This window comes from Tauraco erythrolophus, chromosome 9, assembly GCF_009769465.1.
Source record: "Tauraco erythrolophus isolate bTauEry1 chromosome 9, bTauEry1.pri, whole genome shotgun sequence".
NCBI classification, from domain to species: domain Eukaryota; kingdom Metazoa; phylum Chordata; class Aves; order Musophagiformes; family Musophagidae; genus Tauraco; species Tauraco erythrolophus.
The window spans coordinates 31,618,774-31,641,287 of NC_141473.1; the positions used below are offsets into that span (position 1 = coordinate 31,618,774).

At 38.8% G+C, this 22,514-nt stretch overlaps 1 protein-coding gene across 1 annotated transcript in view; it reads left to right on the forward strand.

Moving 5' to 3' along the window:
• The window catches only part of WAPL (WAPL cohesin release factor), a 75,465-nt gene that overhangs the window by 33,598 nt on the left and 19,353 nt on the right, over window positions 1-22,514 (forward strand). The window contains 4 exon segments of the mRNA XM_086616194.1: window positions 13,348-13,443; window positions 16,669-16,821; window positions 17,069-17,205; window positions 19,182-19,293. Of these exon segments, the coding sequence (XP_086472320.1) occupies window positions 13,348-13,443; window positions 16,669-16,821; window positions 17,069-17,205; window positions 19,182-19,293 (498 nt within the window).

The window sequence follows — 22,514 nt, forward strand, 5'->3', positions numbered from 1 at the left end:
TTTTCATTCTGGGAATGAAAAAAATGCACTAAAGGTACTAACCTGACCGTAGCTAAATGATCAAAAAAAACACTAACAACAAAAATATCTGAAACTTCTTTACTGTCTCATAACCATTTTTGTTTCTTGTAGAAACTAGCAGATACAGTATAAATTATTTCCTGCTAGGTGGTGATGTTAGGGGTATGGCACTTTGCATGACACTGAGCTGAAAAATAAACAGCTGTTACTCAGGAAGCAACAGGTGGTATTGTTAAACTTCAGTAGATCCAGAAATATGAAGTATTTTTTCCAGTTTGTAGCCTGCAGGACTCTTGCCCATGCTTGTGCTTTTGAAACCTCTAACGTTAAAGTCCAGTTCTTGAAACTTTGATCATATGTGTAATAAAAGATTACAAATATTAGTGACTTTGTGAGTAACAGTGTTTCTAAAAACTGCTTTTAATGTAAGGAGTCTCACCGACATCACTGACTATTCACACACATAATAACGAGCGTAAAAGTTGCGGTAGCATGTACATTATGATAGGTATGTAAAGTCTCAAGCAGAATTCTGCTTTTAAGTGAATTAAATCACTTTATCCTAAGCCTGAGTTACAGGGGGAATATTTTGTTCTGTAGCAACATGATTACATACTTACAGTACACAAATATTGGCATTACTTGACTTGCAAATTATGGGTGTGAAGCATACATGAGTAACATCTGCAGAAGTTTGTTTGCAGCTGTTTAGAATTTTAATTCAACTGGTTCAGTAACTTGTGCTCTAGCATGTAAGTGTGGGAACTCTATGGGGCTGTGATATGCCCACCTGCTGGTGGTCCCTTTGAGTTTAGTTCCTGTTTTACAGATGAAACTAATTTTCAGTTCAGGCAAAAAACAGTAAGGTATGCCAGAACTTTTTTGTTGCTGTGGTTCGAACCTACTCAGACTAAAGGCTTGAAAACAGGGGCTGTAAAAATTCTTTCCTGAGATTTCTTGCTCCTGCGTCTCTCACCACAGACTTGGGCTAGAGTCAGCAAATGAGGAGAATCAATTTTTATAGAAATACTCTGAAACAGTTCCAAATGGTCTTACACAAACTATGTATGTCTCTAAATAGGAACCTGGAAAAAAAAAATTAGACATGTACAATAAAGAGAACTAGTCTATCCCCAAACTTAATCTCTTGATTGATCAGTCTTAGAAGTTGATGGCTGTGCCTGGTATTTTGTGCCAGTGCTGTACTTCAGCATTTCTGTTACCCAGCATGCCATTAAGGACCACCAAATCCTCTGAACTGCAAATTTTCTGGGATGGCCCTCTGCTCTTAAACTCAAATGAGAGTGTCACCTGCAACTGTGCTGATCCTAGTTCTCTCTGTAGCCAACCTAGGCAAGGTGAATACTGATTACCTTTGAATATTCCAAGATAAGAACATAAATAGAGTTGCAAATCATAAATAAAAGGTGTATCAGCCTTTCAGCTTGAGGAGCCAGGGGAAGGGGGAAGATTATAATCCTTTTGTCAGTGCTCTTCAGGGCTGCTAAGACACATGGGAAGAATTAATTTGTCAGATGAAGTGGGACAAAGGAGGTATAACAGAAGAACACACTGACTCTTTCCAGTAGACAAACCCAAAAGCAGTCTCCATGTTGTCTTTTCTCAAAGTAGCATGAAATTTCAAGGGATTAGATGAGTGCTGTGTCAGGATTCTTTTCCCCTGTGCCTTAAAATAGGTGAACTTCAGAAAGGAGTCTTTTAGAATTAATTTTTTAGATGCTGATATTTTTTGCACTGAGTATATTTCATAAAGCTTCCATGCTATTATCAACAGAATGCAACTTAGCACCTATAAAAGACTGAAATTTTCTTGAGGATAAACATATGCTTTTTATGATTGGTAACATGAGGAAGAAAGTACTCACTGCGTTAACAGTCTGCGTTGGTGATTCGTGGACTGTTGTTCACACTAAAAACTAACCTGAATGCTAGTCTGTTGCTTAATGACTTCTGACTTTAGTTCAGATTTGTGTATTTCCCTTAACTACTCAGTTTTGCAATGAGAATTGAATGTTAATAAACAAATTTAAAATAGCATAAATATTTTTTCTTATTCTCTTATCTTGCTATGCCCGAAGAAATTTCTCTAAACTCACTTGTTGAGGTCTTAGCTCTAGAAAACCTGTTTTGCAACTGTACACGTTTCCCAACATCTATGCAGTGGACGGGGAGAAAAACATTACATGGGTGTGCTTTTTTCTTTTTTCCCCTCTTGTGCACACCTTGGGTTGTACAGGAAAAGGTATGGAAAAACCTCTTTGCCACAGTCTCGATTATCATAGTGTTTCTGTTTGGGCCACTTGCTCAAGTGCTGGACCACAGAGTTTCCCGTGCAAAGCACTTGCCTTGTTTGTTTTTAACAATGGCATTGCTTGAAAGTTATTCCACTAGTGAGGAATGCATTTGTCAGGAGAAGCTGAGGTGGTCTTGTATTGTGCATTAAAAAAACGATGTTGACAAAAAAAACACCAAACCCAAAAAACCTCAGCCTACTGTAAGGACCGATTTTGCCTGAAAAAGACAAAAAACTGACAGATGTATTTGGCGAAGCTGCCTTTGCTCTTTTTGCTCCACCTGCTCACTCCTGTTGCCTCGCTCTGTCGATTTCCCCAGTTGTGTATTGGAGTAAATTGAGGAACTCATCTGTGTTTAAAAAATAACCCACTAAAAGGAAACGTTCGGCATAAATGTCAGTCCAGTTCACTGAGAGACTGTAAACAATTGTATCCACTCAGTGGAGGGAACCAAAGAAGAGAGATTAAGTCGTTTTAACCTGGTTAAGTCAGCATTGCAACTGAGAAATGCTCACTAAACACAGGCGGCGTTAGCAGGATTACACATGTTACTTTGATCAAGGGACGTTCTTAGAGTCAGTTGTGACAGTGGTGTGGAATATGTGCATGAAATCATTGCTGAGTTCAGACACGGCTTAGCCAACAGACTGCTTCTGAACTCTGTATCCGAGATAAAAACCTGATCCAGTCATAACCCTGTAACTACTTATTGCTTTTCATGTTTTATTCAAGTTTTACAAGTAGCGGCTGTGTTTTGTGCCCAACAAGGTACAGAAATGTGTGCAAGATTTCAAAGCGTGTTTTCGGGACAGATTATTGGAGGGACGTGTTAAATCACTACTGTGTGCAGAGCACTAATTTGCAGTTATCGAGTGCTGAACCAGCAAAAAAAAATACCTTCTTTTCTTCTATGTGACTTCAATTTGATCTGCAACTAGTTCATAGTTCATATTTATTTGCATCTTTCTTGTCCTGTAGGCATTTTTTTCCTTGAGTAGATCGTTTTCCTTGAGTTGCCATGTTCCTGATAAAAATTGTAGGCACTGTGAGAAACTGTCAGTCCTTGAAAATGAAGCTTATGGGTGATCCTGTTGTTCCTAATAGGATTTGCTGTAATGCAGGTTTAAGGGTATAACCTATGAGATCTCTTACAGGGTGATGTGAGCTTTTTCTGCTGGTGCTTCGTGCTGACTGGAAGAAGCTATAAATACCAGCTTGAAACAAATGCTGTGTCCAAGTTTACTTGAGTTCCAAGATGAAATACTTGTACCTGATCTTTGAAAGTGTTTTGAAATTGGAGAAGTACGAAACCAGGCATGGCTCTTGGTTTGACTGAGTAATCTTACGGCTAATATGGCAATGACGTGTGTGTGGGAGGGGAAAGAAAGTAGGCTGCGCTGTGATCTGTAGTTTTCCACTCAGCTTGTATTATAGGTTACAGTAGATGTTTATCAAAGACATCCTGTAAATAACATTTATTTTTGTTTGCCTGCAAATGAACCTGCATTTCCCCAAATTAATTTTTTTAAGATTTTAAAAAAAAAAAATTGTTTAGAGTTAAGGTATGTGAAGATTAATTTATCTTAAGTGCACGACCTCAGGTGGTTTTGGTTAATTATTTTTCCATAGCTTATTTTAAGTAAATAGTCTTGGAAAAACAGCAGTGGAAGCGTAATTCTGAAGTTTTGCTATATCAGTCATAGCGGAAACATAGTACGTTTACTGGTAAGATGAAAGTAGACTGGTCAGAACTAATTTTGAAAAGAACTGCTTGTCTTTATTTCGCGTAAGCTTTGGGAAAAAGTGTCCTACCAGACTGATGAGCAGTTATAACAAAGCATTTTTTCAGTGATATTAAAGTGCTGATACTGCACATGTTGAAATGCTATTTGCATCCTAATTTAGCATGTCAAAATTGCATTTTTTTAAATGGGAAAGATGGTTAGTTGACATGTTATTTTGACTCTGAGGAGTCGAGCTGAATTTTGACAATCAAAATAGTCTGTGAAATCTCTGGCTTGTATCAGTTCAGTGCTAAGCCAGCAGTCTGTTTCATCAGCAGTTTGACACACAGTGGTGGTCAGAGCTGACAACCTGTGACAGCATGCTGCTGCTTCTGCAGTACATTCCTTTCATTTACTGGTTGGTGCTTTCTGGCAGATGGTCTACCCAGTCCTGAACTGAAGTGTTTTTTATGGGTTTTTGTCCAAATACTGTTTGTTGGAATGATGCACAAGAGATGAGCTGTTTTGAGTGCTAACCAAGTATAAACAGCATGTGTATTTTAAGCAACTTTTATATTGCTGGAATAAAAATGAATTTTAAAGATAAAAGGTGATAAAAGGCAAGAATAAATCTGTTAAGTAGTTGATTTGTTACAAACCAAAGCTTCATATTATTGATACAGTTATTTAGCTTAACCTTTGCAAAACCAGATTCTTTGGTAAGCATATTTATTTAATACTGGCTTTCTAGTGCTTACAGTTTAGGGGGTTTGGAGGAAGGGTGGTGTTTTTTTTGTTTTTTTTTGTTTTTTGTTTTCTTTTTATTATTAATGTAAATAGACCAAAACCAATTCTTAATTTTTAAGTTAGTGAACAGGATACCGATCAGGACTGGCAGGTTTTTAGATTAGTCACCTAATTTGAAGAGTAAAGTAGCCCCTCCTGTAATTTTACTAAATTGAGTTGGAGCATAACACCATGAAGCTGTCTCAGAGTGAAAACAAATACCAAGAGTTGGTCTGTTAACTTCAAGATAATTATTTGATGCTGATCAAAATTATTTTCTTCCCACTCTTTCATATTAAATGGTGATGAAGAAGGGTGTGTCCTGGTAGATGCTAAGCTGAGATCCTTCCACCTGGCAAAACTGCTTCCTTATCTGTTCTCCATATGCAACTGTTAGGTAGAACTGGGGTAGCAAGGTTATTGGAAGGGCATTTTTTCTCCTGTGCATTGTCAAGAAAGATGTTATCAGTTGAGACACAGCTTTGTTCTTGGAAAGGTAGGGACATGAAGTGCGACATGAAGGTAACAGGCTAAGTCCTCATAGAGGCAAGAGGAACAAATGAAAGTAGGCAAGGAAATCTTTCTCCCCTTGTGTGGGCTTACGCTTGTCAGGAAGTAGGGAAATCAAGTTTAAAGGAAAATGTTTAATGTCACCGTGGAAACTTTGTGGTTTATACTTTCAGCTCCTACTGGTATTAACTCTTAGGCAAGAAGCAAAGATGCATTGAAATGTTTTTGAAACCAGATTTTTCTCTTGCATCTTCACGTTTACTACCTCCCCATCAGTTGTGCAGTTCCCAGTAATTAACTCAGTGTTTTAGTAATCAGGCAACGCAGGATAACTGTGTAGGATAAATGTTACATTGCACAACACCTTGGTCCTGTAGAAAGTTCAAATCTGGGAAAAATACGCAAAGATACTCAAATATACCAGTTCCATTTGCCAGTGGGAACTTAATTTACATGCAGATGAATATGGAAAATTGTCTTCACGGCTCCCGTGTACTGCATGAGCGTGGTTGGTTCACTCGCTCTGGCTGTTAGATAACGGTGTGATGCAATGCAAGCGCCTCTTGAGTGAGGAACAGTTGGTGTTGAAGGCCCATTGTCCCCATTACAGACATCTAGAAGTTTTTACTTTGCATTAGCTTGATTCTGATCTGCTTTAGGAAAAGCCCAGTAACAGCTGGCATGTGGTAGGTGCTCTCTGGAAGAGCATCTTCAAGTTTGGTTTCATCAGAAAGGAATCAGGTAAGCACACTCGGAGACTCGATGATACGAACCGCAATGTTGTAACTGAGGACATCTGGGAGATGTGCTTGAAAAATATTTTACCAATCCAAATGGAAACGCTTATGTGGGTGTGCGTGCACACACACGCATCCCGACCATATGATCTCTGGAATTTCATTGCTGTTGCAATTTTGTAAGGCTTTCCTGTTAGTAGATTGATAAACTTTGAGTAGATTAGGATTAACAGGGAGGAGGGGTGCGGGGGTGGGGGGGATGTGTGTGTGTCTGCCTTTATATAGCAACAAGAGGGCAGGATTTTGTCTAATAATTATTACAAGGATGTGTTTGCCAGTACAGTTATTTGCAGGCAGATGCAGGCTTCTCTGTTCTCTTGATTCAAGTGATGGTTTCCAGTATTGTGGTGATATGTCTGAACTGTTGTACCCTGTCCCCTTTAATTAGACTTGTCAAATTAGTAACCATAACCATATGGCTTCTGCTTCTGAGCTGACCAGTTTTGGGTACACTCAGTGTAAGCAGCGTACAGAACATCATTAGCTACTTTTGTTAAAGAATGGATCTCGTGTTTATCAAACTGTCCTGTTTCTTCAAGTTGAGCATTCATGTTTCACTTGGATGGTTGACCCATCCTCTTGGTCTGCCCTGTAGGCCTCCTTTTGAGCTTTGAGGAAGAAAGAAAAAGCATTTTGCAGTTTTTCAGAAGTCTGATGCAAGGAAAGCTTCAGTGACATTTTTTCCCCTGCTGCTCATTGTGTTGTCTGCTGCTGATATTCTTCAAATTTGTCTAACAACTTGTAGTTATCTAGCTACGTGCATGCATAATGCTTTTTGCGTACTGCATTAAATGATATAGCAGCTCACGATTAAGTGGTCCATGGCACCCAGAGGTGATTTGTTGGCACTGATCTACCACTGTGATCCAAGTAATGGAGATTTGGTTCACATTTTGAACACTAAATAAATGACTTGTTCTTGGTTTGCTTTTGCTTTTGAACTGCTGTTGGAAACTGCTGACTTACCTGGAGTCCAGGTTATCTTTTTTCCTGTTACATACGCATGGCTCAGCCTGTGCTGAGTTGATATTCCATCGTCTTGTTTTGAAGCGTAATTTTTTTCTTTGCTCTGAATGGATGTTCATTCCTTTCCCTTTTCAAAAGAAACAGTCCATTATGAATAGTTCCATGCTGCGTAACATACTTATCTTTTCTCCGTACAAAGTGAGACGTGCAGTACAGAGTAGTACTCTTGATTATGAATACTAAGTGGTAAATAATAATATATTTTGATTTATTGGAGTTTTTTGTAACTTGTAATTTTGATGAGCATCTGGCATACAGTCTTCCTGAATGTCCTTCAGATATAAATAATGCATTTATCAGGAACGTTTTTAGGTTTTCCTTTGCCATTGTCTTCTACCTTGGAGAGTCTTCTTGCCTACAAAAGCTGCTGTCTGTCTTGTTTCACTAGTATTTTCAGCATGACTCATGTCCCTGACTCTTATTTTCTGCTATTCTTATATCTATGAATGGCCGCCAGTGCTTCATCAGTATGTGCAGAGTGCCAACTCTTGAAAATTTCAGCTGTGAGGCTTTCAGGGATGGGAGGTTAAGCATGACCCATACTCTATGCTGTTTGGACGTGATCTAATAGAACTGACAGCCCCGTGCATTTTGTGAAATCTCTGGCATTAGTTCCAGTTTTGCATCTTGGTTCACCCCCCAGAACCACATGCAGAGTCCCTCAGTACATGTGCTTCATACCCTTACTGAAATATTTGCACTCTTTCAGGCATCTATCTGTGTGTAAACAGCTGTCAGTTCTGTACATATGAAAAAAGGAAACTCTTCTGCTATTCAGCAGAAGCTCTTACAGCTGATTAGTATTGCAGAGTTTATTGCAAATGCCTTAAGAACACAGAGTTCAAAGGAGTGGTATGCTTCCACTTGCTTTTATTCTGAGTTAGTCTTGAGAGGAAAAATTCCTCAAGAAAAGTCTGCATTATTTGAATAATTGCAAGGTTGTCTTGTCTTTAAGAGAAAGTCAGTCAGTTTCTTAAATTGCTGCTGCTTAAATATCAGTGTTGCTTCTTCAGGGAAGCTTGTTATCACAAGCATTTGAGCTGCCTTAAAAAACCCACCAAAACCAAACAAACCAACCCCTTTGCTTTTGTGATCAAACCCTTCTGAAAAGTCTTTGTTCACTAGTGTTCATTTGATCTTTTATACTCTTCTTGGCCTCAGTTCTGTCACACAGTAATCTGAAGCAAGTCTACGTGGTGCTTACTGATTGATCAGTATTGGCAGTTTCTTTGCAATTGTTTTGGAAATTCATCTTTGTTTTGTGTTGCAAGGGAAGATGTGAAGGTTACTTCAGGAGGTGGTTGTAAAGGAGGGATGTATTTGCCATGTCCATGTCCATGTGAGTTACAAGAGAGGCTCCAAAGTCTCTGCATATGTGTTAGAACTGATCAGGACGTATTTCTTTGGAAAGCAGTGTTGGATTTTTGCAGGTGTGTTGGTGGTCGAGCTGTGTGCAATCAGTGTGAGACAGGATGCTGGACCAGAGGGAGGGAATGGTGGGGAGCAGTGTCTACTGTCTAATGCAATATTACTGGGAAGGCATGGAATCACAGATGAAATGATTTTGTTCTAAAAGCGGAAGATATTACAAGGGATAGTGGCTAAAACTAACCTTCATAGATGTTTGAGGTTTTAAATAATTACTGTTTTCAGTTTAGGTTCCATACAAGAGAGCTGTTAAATGAAGACATCCTCGTTTCTCAGAACAGGCATTTGTTGATGGCATTACCTGATTTCTTACATAAAACGTGGCTTTCTTCTATATTGCGTCCATAATCACAGAATCATAGAATGGTTTGGGTTGGAAGGGACCTCAAAGATAATCTAGTTCCAACCCCCCTGCCATGGGCAGAAGAAACCCTCCACTACACCAGGTTGCCCAAAGCCTCATCTAATCTGGCCTTGAACACTTCCAGGGATGGGGCAGCCACAACTTCTCTGGGCAACCTGTTCCCTTGCCTCACCACCCTCAGTGTAAAAAATTTCTTCCTTATATCTGATCTAAATCTCCCCTCTTTCAGTTTAAATCCATTGCCCCTTGTCCTATCACTACAAGCCCTTGTAAAAAGTCCCTCTCTAGCTTTCCTGTAGGCCCCCTTTAGGTACTGGAAAGCTGCTCTAAGATCACCCTGGAGCCTTCTCTTCCCCAGGCTGAATAGCCGCAACTCTCTCAGCCTGTCTTCATAGCAGAGGTGCTCCAGCCCTCAGATCATCTTGGTGGCCCTCCTCTGGACTCATTCCAGTAGCTCCATGTCCTTCTTATGTTGGGGACTCCAGAGCTGAACACAGTATTCCAGGTGGGGTCTGACAAGAGCTGAGTAGAGGGGCAGAATCACTTCCCTCGACCTGCTGGCCACACTTCTTGTGATACAGCCCAGGATACAATTTGCTTTCTGGGCTGCCAGTGCACATTGCCAGCTCATGTTGAGCTTCTCATCCACCAGCACTCCCAAGTGCTTTTCCTCAGGGCTGCTCTCAACCCATTCTCCACCAGCCTGTACTTGTGCTTGGGATTGCCCCGACCCACGTGCAGGACCTTGCACTTGGCCTTGTTGAACTTCATGAGGTTCTCACAGGCCCATCTCTCTAGCCTGTCAAGGTCCCTCTGGATGGCATCCCTTCCCTCCAGCATGTCCACAACACCGCACAACTTGGTGTCATCTGCAAACTTGCTGAGGCTGCACTCAATCCCACTGTCCATGTCTCCAACAAAGATGTTGAATAATAATGCCTCAGCAAGATGTAAAGTGCCTTGTCACAAAATGCTTTGAGATGCCCTGGATTTGATTTAGTAAGGGATTAAGGAAAATAAGCGAAGAAAAGCCCATTTTTGACTGTTAAATCAAAAGGATGCCATCTTTGACTCAGGAAGCCTCTGAGCCCTGGGTGTTTAGAAGGAATTGTCTTTATCTCTTTGCCCTGTTGAGCTTTTTCCTACGCATCAGCTGTTGCTCTCTGCTGAGGAAAACACACTAATGCTGTGTGGACCTTTTCATTATGCTGGCACAGCTGTTTGTGTTCTTTGTTCTTATTCCATGTCGAACCACTGAACTTGATCTGTTATCTGTGCTTCCTTGCTGTATGCGTGTGTACGTGACAGAGGCGCGAGATTTTGAAAAGCCAAGACTGCGGGCACTCCTGTCCCAACTGCTGCCTCGCTAAGAGGAGCTGGAACACCAGGAGGACTGCTCCCCCTGCGCCTGACAAGGGCTGGGTTAGGTTCGTCATGGGGCACAAGGCCTGAAGAAAAAGGAACACGCAGGTGGGACATAGGCTTTGTGCACTGGGGCAGCAAGTATGGCATGCTTTTCCCTTGAAATTCATAAAAATGAGAGTCCTGCAGCAGCAGCAGAGTGTGCCTTGGTCTGTGCCCCTGTTTCTGTATCGAGCTAAGAGAATGACATAAATCGAGGATCCTGTTGTGTGGGCTGCACCTCCCTGCAGCATCTCCCCTCTGGGCACGCTGAGCCCGACACTGCTGCTGCAGAGACCTGGAAAGCTTCTGTGCAGCTGTAGTTCCCAGGCACGAAATGCAGGAATATTAATATATTTGTGTCCATTAAGCAGAGGTAGAATACCATTTGGGACTATTAATAAAGAATATCCCATGTTAATAGAACTTGTGGCAGCTGTAATGCCGTACAGTGCTGTCAGAACTGTAGTAGTTACGTGTCTCTGCAAGGTTAAGAAGAATTGGCCATCAGTGGAAATGGATACTAAATACATGCTACGCTTTTGTGCTGTTTGCTTGATAGTGTGTTATTTCCTTGAATTATCCTGTATACCAGGATAAGGCACCCAGAAACTTATACCCTCTCTTCCCAATCTTAAGCATGCACTGGGAGAATTTGTGGAACAGTTGTAATTCAAGGGACAAGTGATTATCTAGCAAATACTCAGTGGTTCTCTTGCATTAGACATCTGTGAAACACTGTATCTTTCATGATTAAAAAAGCATCTTCGTTACTAAGTTGTCCTTTGTTCCTTGCAATCCTTGATTCACTTTCAGGGTAAGAATTTGGTATTCAGGAACGTGTGGGAGAAAAGAAAGTTAAGCTTTTAACCCTTTTGTCAGAAGTAAACTTTTTTTCAGGTAAGGGTCCATATGACACCATCTTCCCATTTGTGGACAGAGATGTCCTCTTGTAACTGTAGCAGCATGAACTTTAAAACTGGTTTCTCAGTTTAACTTTTTGATTGTGGTGAGATTGTCAGGAAACTGGACAAGTCAGTGCTTATGTTACTTGGCAAAATGAAAAACTGAAATTATAAAAAACCTTATTTTGGTATTCTGACATATGGCCATGGTGGCTACATGTGGCTGCTGAAGGACTTTTTATAGGCATCAGCTGAAAATGTATTGTTTGAAAGTGCTTCCCGGAAAAATAGGTAAAACTGTTTAGACAATGGCCATTGTATACTTGTTGCTGAATGGTACTTCAGTGCTGCTTTAAAAAAATAATTAAAAAATCCAACTAAATTAAGTTTTCTATATGACCACATCAAAACTTACTGTAAGAGGGAAAGAGGCTTTTCTTTTGTTTTGGAAACTAAAATGATTTAGTGCTTGGCAAGTCTTTTGGGCTCTGAAAAGTCATAGCTGAGATTTTCATTCTACTAATATTCTTTGAAGTTTTATTAGTCAGGACATTCTCTTCTTGTGAAGAACGGGAGGGTGCAGCAGCACAGTTGAGTTTTAACAGTAATACAGAAACTCTTGACTTACAGTCTACTTTCTAGCTTTTGACATGCCAAAATCCTGTTCCATTACATAGACCAGTGTTCAATCCATAGCTGGTACTGCTAGGTTTGCTACACATAGTGCCTCTATGGGCTGTACTTAAGCCAGTGTCTGTTTTAAATGGCTGATACGTTATATTTTGACAGAAAATTATTTTTAGTGCTCAACTGCTTTTTAAAAATATTTTTTCCACATTTAAAATGCTAGATAAATGTGTCTGAGGAGGTACGTAGTTACACAGTTTACACAATATATTGCATGTTAGAAATTGTGAAAATTGTCATGGTATATTAGTCTGGAATATTATTAGGCAATTAGACTGGTAAAGTCAGATGCTAGAAATATAATTCGGTCTTTACTTCCTCTAAGAATTAGATTGTATTTCCCAAAGATTCAAGGACAGTGAATTTTGATACATTTTGATTTGGCTTGACACATTTTTGAGCAGGAAGAAAAAATAGGCTTCTTAATTTATTCATATGGATTAAGGCATTTCATTTGAGTGGTTTCTATTCCTCCAAGCATTGAAGTCTATATCAATTCTACATTTTGCTTCTAAACTGGTTATATTTTTTACTGACATGGTGTTTGCTAACATGTCCAAGGACATGGAGCTGTTGGAGCAGGTCCAGAGGAGGGCCACTGAGATGATCCAAGGGCTGGAGCACCTCTGCTATGAAGACAGGCTGAGAAAATTGGGGTTGTTCAGCCTGGAGAAGAGAAGGCTCCAGGGAGACCTTATTGCAGACTTCCAGTACCTAAAGGGAGCCTACAGGAAAGCTGGAGAGGGACTTTTTGCAATAGGACATGGGGCATTGCTTTAAACTGAAAGAGGGCAGATTTAGATTAGATCAAAGGAAGAAACTCTTCACTGTGAGGGTGGTGAGGCAGTGGAACAGGTTGCCCAGAGAGGTTGTGACTGTCCCATCCCTGGAATTGTTCAAGGCCAGGTTGGATGAGGCTTTGAGCAATGTGATCTAATGGAAGGTACCCATGATTGGGGGTTGGAACCTAGATGATCTTTAAGGTCTCTTCCAACCCAAACCATTCTATGATTCTCTGTTGTGTTTGTTGTGGGTTTTTTTCCCCATAACTGTCTGTTTTTGCCTAGAGGAAGATTGCAGACCTTTTGTCTTTGATCAAATTTAAAAAGTAGAAAAAAAGAAAAATTCTTGACATACACACACAGAGCATGTCTTTTTCCATTCGAATGGGTCTGTATGTCTTTAAAACCATGAGATGCTGCAAAGTCTTTCAGGTTTTCTGATACATACCATATTGAGAACTTGTGTTGCTGAGAATACAGAAGGGGGAAAACGGAAACTCATTTTACTTGTTTGGCTACATTATTGCTACAGTAATTTTTGAAGTACATCATGACTACTGGTAGATTTGCTTAAAAAATAACTTTTATTTTAATCTTTTAGTCTCCTACGAAAGCTGTATATAATGCTAGACACTGGAACCAGCCAGAATCAGAGGCTCTGCCTGCACCACCGGTTTTGAAAACTCCCAGTGTCCCAGTAAGTAGACTTTTTTTTTCCCTCAAGTTTAGTAAATCTCCTTTTAAGATTCACTGATATTTTTTGAAACACAAATTCTTGATATCTGGTAATGTCACAGTAATTCAGAACAAAGTCCACTTTGTGATGTGAGCCATTGGATATTTGATAGGAAAGAAATTGTCCATGAAAATACTCTAGAACGGTATCTTCCGTATCATTTCAATATACAGATACAAAAACATACTTTAATCAAGTTATGTTCCCTGATGTGCTGAAGTTAAGCTTTCTAACAATGGACTCCATTTCATCTAATGTGAGAACTGCTGGTAATACTTTGCTGATACTCATAGAAAATCAGAAAGTCACAGGTCAGAAAGGAAAAACTTTAAAAGAGATTTCATTTATTTTTCCTTTCCAATGGAGTAAAGTATTGTGAATTGCTGACTTGAGTCTTTAGACACTATGAAAGAAACAAAATTTTCTGTATACAGCCAGAAATGCTCATATGCATGTCAGATATAGGCATGTCTACAAAAAGTAGACAAGAGGTGAAAACAGTTCTTAAAGTAACTTGTTTGTTCAAAAGTCAACGATTGTTCGGAGGCTTAAGATAATTGGGTTTTAACTCCTTTGACACCCTGAGGATCCAGGGCCTTGGGCTTATATATGTGTAGAAATTGCTACTGATTATGCTAAGAGAGCATTGTTCGTTGTCAGTAAACTTCATTTCATTTGGTGCCTTGCTTACAGTACCTGGCTGACAACAGAAAATCAGAAAGCAGATATTTTTGCAGTGATAAGTCTTCAGCTTTTGCTGTTGTCACTAGTTTCAGTTTTGTTTTTTTCATTTGTTTTAATTCCGCTTATGTGTGTGTTTTTCTGATGATAGCTCTTCTTTGATTTATGGTTGATTTTTGGTTGCATCCTCACTGTATTCCTTCCTTCGACGTTAACTGCACTGCCTGGAAAATGCCGATGACTCATTTAAAAAAACCATTACTGCTAGTGTTTGAGGAGAGAGCAGAAGTACCAGTCCTGGGTTTCTCCTACACCCCTTTCACAATTTAAATTATGTACATTTGAACTGAAGCTTTTGTTGCTTATTGAATCTGTGTGTTGATACTGATTTTTGTGACGTACTCTGATAGCTAACTTAAAGGCAGATTTTGTCTGAGTCTCCTCAGACAGACTTTGAATATATCCTCTTCAGGCTAGGAAAATGTCTGGATCATTCGTAATCAGACAAGCCATTTTGTCTTCTGTCAAACTTCCACTTTGTAACTGGAACCATCAAAATACTAACTCAGGAATGTGGCGGAAGTTTGGCTGAGCAAACCAGTTAGGGGAATTTGTTTGTATCTGTTCCTCGTGTTATGATGAGCATCTGAAGGTACTTCAGTCACTTTTTTTAACATTGATTTGCATGTGTATAATTAAGATTTAATAAGAGTTACAAGAGAAATAAGCCTTGATCCAAATGTTGAGCGGTAGTCCCTGCACAGATGATTCTGACTCTTTAATTTCTGTTGAAATTTGTTACGTGAAGATCTGGATAAATTTGTCTTAGATTTACAGCGAGAAACCCATAGCATGCAAACCACTTAACGCCAAGTGCTCTTTCTTGTGGCCTCTCCAAGCTCCCTTGGAATTTGCTTCGAAGGGGAAGCCCTTAACCAAGATTTGGATGAGATACTTCAGTGAATCTCCTGTGTTCACAGACCGATAAGATCAGAGCCCTCCAGTATGTGCTCTAAACCAGCTTTTCAGGCTGGTTTATTAGCATTTTGCCGCTGGAGCCCTAGTAAGCAAATGCTGAAGTGCTGCGCAGTGATAGAGGCAGCACATAAAGACTACTCTGTTAATATAACAGGTCGTTTTGGCTTATATTTTAATTTTGACTGTCGATGTACGATGCACGAGAAGGCTTTGTCTCAAAATATCCCCTGGAGTGAGTAACAGTTAACATATCCTGTATGCCTGCGTATTAATTCGATTTTTCTCAGTCACACACTTAAAAAGTTCTCATTTTTATGTGTAAGGAAACTGAGAGGTTGAGGGTGAGTAAATGACCACCGGCATTGGCACTTGTACATGTAGAATTTGGTGTTTGGAGGCCTTTCCTGTATGCCTTGTTTTCTGTAGCTTGTCTTCATGTTTGATTTTGTGCCAAAGTAGTAATCTGAAAATAAGATGACTCCTTCAGGCTTACAGTAACCTCAGACTAATCCAGAGGAGTAGGCTGAGGAGAAACCTGTGATACTTGCCTGATATGGCTGAAAACATGTCAGTAGTTACTCCGGACCTAACATCAATTTCTCTAGTACCTGTTGCAAGTTCAGAATAAGTTTTGCTGTATTTCACGCTATAATATGTTGTTCCTAAAATGTTCACACCGCAAATATGAGTAAGGCCAGTGCATGGAGAATACCATGAATTTACAAGAGCATACTCTACCTGTTTGAGGCGTGCACCATGCGTCTCTTATTTCTTTGTGTGGCAAATTTTTATGGTGCTACAAAATTTTTATTGGTAGTCTTTTACATACAGGCAAAATACAGTTTGGAATATCAGATTGGAGGGGTCGGTTTTCTGATAGCTACACCCTGAGTACAGTGGTGCAGTAGCCTCCAGTAGTTAGGAATGAGAACAGCAGGCGCAGAGCTTTTCAGTTCAGGTTGTCTTGAGACAGTGACCGCTCAATGCTGTGCTCGTATCCAGACCAGTCTACTTAATGATGGTTCGGTATAGCAGCCAACTTAGTCAATCCTGGAAGCTCCAGTGTAAGGGGGTAAGATACAAGTATCAACAAATACAAGATAAGTATCAACAAATAACTGTTTTTAAACACTGAACTTGGTTGGTTTACTTACCGTAAAGCTTAAGAAACCAGTGTAAAGGACCCTTTTTTTCTCTCTCTTCTTTTAGTTTCAGAATTCTACTGGAGCTTTCCTGACTACTTAAAACTGATTTTCGTGTTTAAAAATGCATATAATTTCTGGTATCTTAATTATTTTTTTAAGAGTAGGTACATTATCACATAGCTTAGATACATCTTGGTAGTGTAAGGCTAAATAGTCCCAAAAATAGTCCCAAAAATGTGAGTTTGACACAAAAATGTGAGTTTGACTAATTAGTCCCAAAATGTGAGTTTGACAATTGCACACCTGTACTGTTTCCTGATGTATTTAGTGTATGTTTACATGCTCAAAACATCTGCCCATTTTAGCACTTTCTTATTAATAGGTAAGGCTATCTTCAAAGGAGGCAATTCATAAAGATGATGGAGTTTTTAAGGCTCCTGCACCACCTCCCAAAGTGATAAAAACTGTGACAATACCTACTCAGCCCTATCAAGAGATAGTAACTGCATTGAAATGTAGGAAAGAAGACAAAGAAGTAAGTATTCTTAACAAATTTTTAAGATAAAGAATTACTGGTAATCCTAAGTACTGAAGGAACAGTGTCAAAATGAAATTTGGCTTTCCTATTAAAGATAATATTTTATCTAAATAGTTGAATGGCCTTTATTAACTTCTTAATGTTTCCTTGCACTCAAAACTGAATGGATTTTAAACTGTACTTGTTAAGGTTATAATCAATCCCAAGAGCAACTTACCTAGGTCAAAATATTTGTCTCTTCCAGTTATACACTGTTGTTCAGCACGTAAAGCACTTCAATGATGTAGTGGAATTTGGTGAAAATCAAGAGTTCACAGATGATATTGAGTACTTGCTAAGTGGATTGAAGAGCAATCAGCCCCTAAACACACGTTGCCTTAGGTAAGATATCTTAATATAAAATACTGAACTTATATTTAAGAGATATATTGAATTAAATATTCATCAATGAAATAACCATGCTTTAAAATGTTGTTTGGGTAGTTACCTGGCACTTCTGCTCTAAAGAACAACATTTGAAAATAATCGTCAAGATGATGTATTGTGAATAATCAAAAGTAGTATGACTAGGAAGATGAAATAGAAAATTGTACAGTAGGAGGCATTTTCAGCACACTTATTTTCCTTGCTATACATTAAAAAAATATTTTCTGATAACTTTTCTGTAGCACAATCTACTTTACGAAGTCTGTTCTGGTTTTAAATGCAAAATTCAATTCTCAAATAAAATCCTCAAGACTGGAAAGCTTGCTAGCTATAGTCTGGAACTAATGTAATACTGAGATACTGTTTAACTCCAACTGCCTGTTCTTTATCTGCTGTTGAAAAATAACATAGCTGGCATCCACTGGAAGTATTGCAGCCTGAGTATTAATTGGAAGGTTCCCTCAGTTGTCTTGAACTACTAATCGCACTCTTAATATTCAAGTTAAACAAAGTTAGTATCAAAAATGTTAGTCTTGCTTCGAAATAGTTTGTGACTTAATATTGATGTCCATTACCTGGATGAAAAAGGAATTAGAATGATGTTCTGTAACCATGTAATAACTTTTACTTTTTTTTGTATACTTACAAATTTTCCTCTCTGTTTAGTAAAACTAAAACACTAGAGACAGGAAAACTTGAATCTACAGAAACAGGTGATGAGGACACTTTACTTGAGACTTGACTGTAGATGAGAAAAAGCTTTACATGCTTTTAAGAGAGCTATTTTAAAAATTTAATCTTCATGTTCCTCAAAAACGCAGTGAATATTGTTGCTGGAGTATAAACACAAGAAATCTATTATCCAGTTTGTACGTACATGATGATAAGAATAAATTAATACCGTAATGAGAGTTTAGGAGTGGTTTTCATACTGAATGCGCTTAATTTGCTCATATGGCAAGCTTCCTAAGATCTTAAACTGACTTTTTTACTTTCCAAATTTATATCATGGAATGTAACTTGTATAAACACCATAAAAATTTTTTCTTTCAGTTAACAAATTAAAAGAAAAGTATTTTTCCAAAGGAAATCAATGTGTAAGGATAGGAATAAACCTAAAAGAATCAGAAACTGGTAGGTAAGCTCTAACTGGTGCTGTTGTGATGGGAGACAGAAAGACCACTTGTTCTTTAAACACCATTCCGTATGAACCTTGTGTAGTAAAATTCCTCAGTAGTCACGGAAAGCTTGACTGCAGAATCACTCCCACATTACTCCACATTTAAAAGCAATATATTTTCAATAGTCTATATGTTGCACTGTGACAGAAATGACAGACAGCTTGCTAATAAAACGAGGGGAAGACTTCCGTTTTTAAAATAGAACTGTTATGCTGATCGCTGATTTTTCCTGGAATCTGTGGTGTTTCCATCAACCATAAATGCAGCAATAAATATTAAAAATGTTTGGGTGTTTTGTAAAAGGCATAAGGGGGACTCATCAGTCAATTAGGTAGATAACTGTTAGATAGCGATGGAAGCTCACATTTATAGTTTCTGATAAAAGCTTGATCCATAATAGGCTCTCCAGTGCCTCTAAATCAGAGCTTCATGCTTAATCCTGTTAACTGTTTGAAATTATTTCAACTTTTGTTCGAAAGAAGCAAGTTCAGGGTACTCTTTCAAATCCTGTTTTTAGCCAGCCTTAAAATAAAGTAGACACAGTTTGGTGCCGATAAGCAACTGTTGAATAAAACACTGCTCTGTTCACCAATTACCAATTTGCCTTATACTAATTTTAGAAGAAAAAGCCTGACAGAGTTTGTCAGGGTCTGAGGTATATGGTCAGTCATGTTTTGCAGACTTGTTTATCTGCCAGTTTTGTAAACGCGTTCATTTTAGTTGTTCTAATCCAGAATTAATTTTCCCTAGTGTAATCAGCTTGGCGACAAAGTGCGCCATGCCCAGCTTCCGAATGCATCTGAGAGCACATGGGATGGTAGCCATGGTTTTCAAAACACTGGATGATTCCCAACACCATCAGGTATGGATGTATTGTGTATTTCATTGAAGTTTGATGCCTGTCTACTTTGTATGAATTTTATGTACACATAATTCCAAGTCAAGCATCCAATAGAGTGTGCATCTGGGATCAGTGACTCCATTTCAGAAATCTGTAGGGAACTGAAAAATAAGGGCACCTGCATTCCAATTACAAATTCCCCTTCCACCGTTTATGTGCTTCTGGGTTTGGAAATTCTTTTTAGAAAATCATTTAAGCTTTTTAAAAACACTGACAGTGCTTTGGATTAATATTGTATATCTACTCTTAAGGTTTTTTAATAGTTTTATTGTTGTATTTATAATTTCCTTCAAATAAAATAAATTTGAAAGAAATCCTTTCTCCCTGTATTTAAAGATGGCTCTCAAGTGCCCATCTCCAGACTTGCTTGTATGTGAACTGGCACCTTCTCTGTACCTGCTGTGGGGCATTTTTCATGTCCTGTGCTTGTCTCATTGAGCAGTGCTGTAATTGCAGGTGTAAGATGTCTTGAGTATGTGTAGTCTTCTACAGTAAACCTAGGAAAGGCAAATTTTAACTACTTAGGATAACATCTTTTTAACTTGAGAGTTAAAAACTGAAGCGCTTTGGGTTTTCCTTCTGAATTTACAAGTTCAATTCGGCTGTAATAGAAAATGCTTCTTGTGAGCGATAACTATTTTTCCAGTGACTGGAAACCGTGCCTCTTTGGGGTATCCCTTGAGGTACTGTTACAAAAGCTGAACATAGTTAATGTTACTTCCAGTGGGTAGTAGATATGTATCTCCAGTCAGGTTTATTACTTCTATTTAATAGCTCTGGAAGAACGACATACAGTGCAGAAGGAAACTTTGCACCTACAGAAATAGACATTTAAGAGATTGTATTTGACATCTTATCGTGGATGGGGGGAAAAGCTCTAGAGCTTTAAGTAACTAATTTAGAATAATAGCTTATTTTCCATCTCCCTTAAAAATTAGCGATGGCTAACTGTAAAACGTGGGAACCAGGTTCAATGCGTTCATCGTTTTGTGAGCTGACAAAACAGTGCCAAGTGACACTAGAAATAAATAAAGTGTAGTCACGTTATTTAAGACGGTTGCCACCACTGAGTTGCAGGAGATGTGCAGAGGACAGCTACAATTCCTTGGAAAACGGACAAGCTTTCTCGGTGTATTTTTGGCTGTCTTTTAGCAGTTACCGTTATTCCTTCATTTTCAAAAGAACTAGCACATACAGTTCAAAAGGAAATTGCATGCTATTGTTAGTCTGCAGTAACAAAAAGCATTGATTATGTTCACTATTTTCAGTATATTTGATGAAACACTCCCTTTTGTCAGGAAAAAAATAATTGGTAGTTAATGTTTTAATCTAGTTACAGTGCATTCTTGGTACAGGTTATACAGTGTTATAAAATGACTGATTCCTCAAACTACTATTAGTAAATGCTAAAATATGTTCTCTAGCTACTGACAGTATATGCTTCAGCAATGACCCTCTCTAATTGTTTCACTGAAATTTTACTTGTTCAAAATGAATAGAAATTTCTCCACTAAATCTCAGTGCAAAGTAACTGAAGAATAATAAATTACACTAGACTTTGCTTGCATGGCTCAGATTCATTTAAGATGAATAAATTTAAGATGAATAAGAACGGGGGGGGGGGGGATGACGATCACACACACAATTATTTTGTTAATATTTTCTTTAAAGTATTTTGGAGATGGGAAAACTGCCACGATGACATTGCTAATGGAAACAAATACAACTGTATACTCTATTCCTTGTACTGGTACAATGGAAAAGACTGAGAAAGTAGGGGACTTAATATAAGAATATAAAGTCGCAGTTGCAGAGGTACTTTTTGAACCAGCAAGGAAAACAACATAGCCAGTTATCTTACAGATCTGTGCCCCAAAATATTTACATGAAAATTACTTGTTCCACTGAATTTTTCCTGTATGTTTCTCTTTAAGCTACAGTTTCAGTTTTTAACTGTGTTTGTCACTCCAGCTATGCTCTAAAGGTTGTGGACTATTATTCATTTTTTAAATAAAAGCTATATTTTCATTATAGCTGTCAGTAGTTAAGCACAGAAATGTGGTTTTGTAATGTCTTCAGCGTGTGAATAATTAAAAAAAAAAACTGCATTAAATGTAGTGCTGAACCCTAGAAAATAACCATCTGTTCCCACAAGCTGGAGTATAAATAGAACAAGCAAGGGAAGACAAGGATGAGAGTGGGTGTAAATGGTCTGCTGTTTCTGGAGTATGTGTTCAACTAGGATGTTTTCCTGAATTCTGTAGAAGTATGGAGTGCAACTCCGTAGTTAGATATGCCATAAAATTTCTGTCTAGAGCAAACGCTATTTATTTTACTTTTTTCTCCTCTCCACGTTTATTTGGAAGCAGAATGTGTTTTAAGTATCTTGAGGAATAGAACAGTGGGGTAAAAAAAAGCCCAGCCAAAAAAAACCAGCTTCACTTCTGCAATCCGTAAGGGTGGGATTTTTGAGGATTTGAGTTCTTTCCGTGTATGGTAGGGCATGGGATGTCTTTCAGACAACATGTTTAACTGTTTTTAACACTTCTAGAAGATCAGAGCAAAATGTAGAGTTGTTATATTCAAAATTAAACCAACTTGCGTAGAGGGACTTAGAAAAATGAGTTATAGAAAACCCGTATCACAGGCATGTAGCTGAAGCATGTTTGTTCCACGTTATAAGCACCAGTCACATGTGAGGTCCATACTTTTGCAACATCACTGTTTTCCTGTTGCTCATCAGCGGTTGGAGGCTCACTGGCCTGATTGCCTTCTGTATATGTGCTGTTGCAGGAACCTGCTTCTTGTCACACGTAGCCACTGCGCTCCTTTTTGTTGTTCTGACAGTCCTCCTGCAGCCCATAACCTTCCATGTAATGTCTGAGTCCCCTGCTTGGGTCCCTTCTGATCACAGCTGAGTATCTTAAAACCTGGGTGGAAGGTCTGAAGGGAAGTGTTGGCAGAGCTTGTGGGGAGGGAGGACCAGTACTCTCCGCACAATAGAAAGTCTGTCGGATTGCAAAGCGGGGAGCCTGGGAGAGGCAAGGGCTTGGTACAGAAATTACAAAATGAGCCTGATTGCCTTGTCAGGCTTTGGGGTATCTGTAAAGCATTTCTGAGTAGTGATGGAAGAACAGCCTCTGACTTTATGAAATGCCTGAATATTGGCAGCCCACAGTATA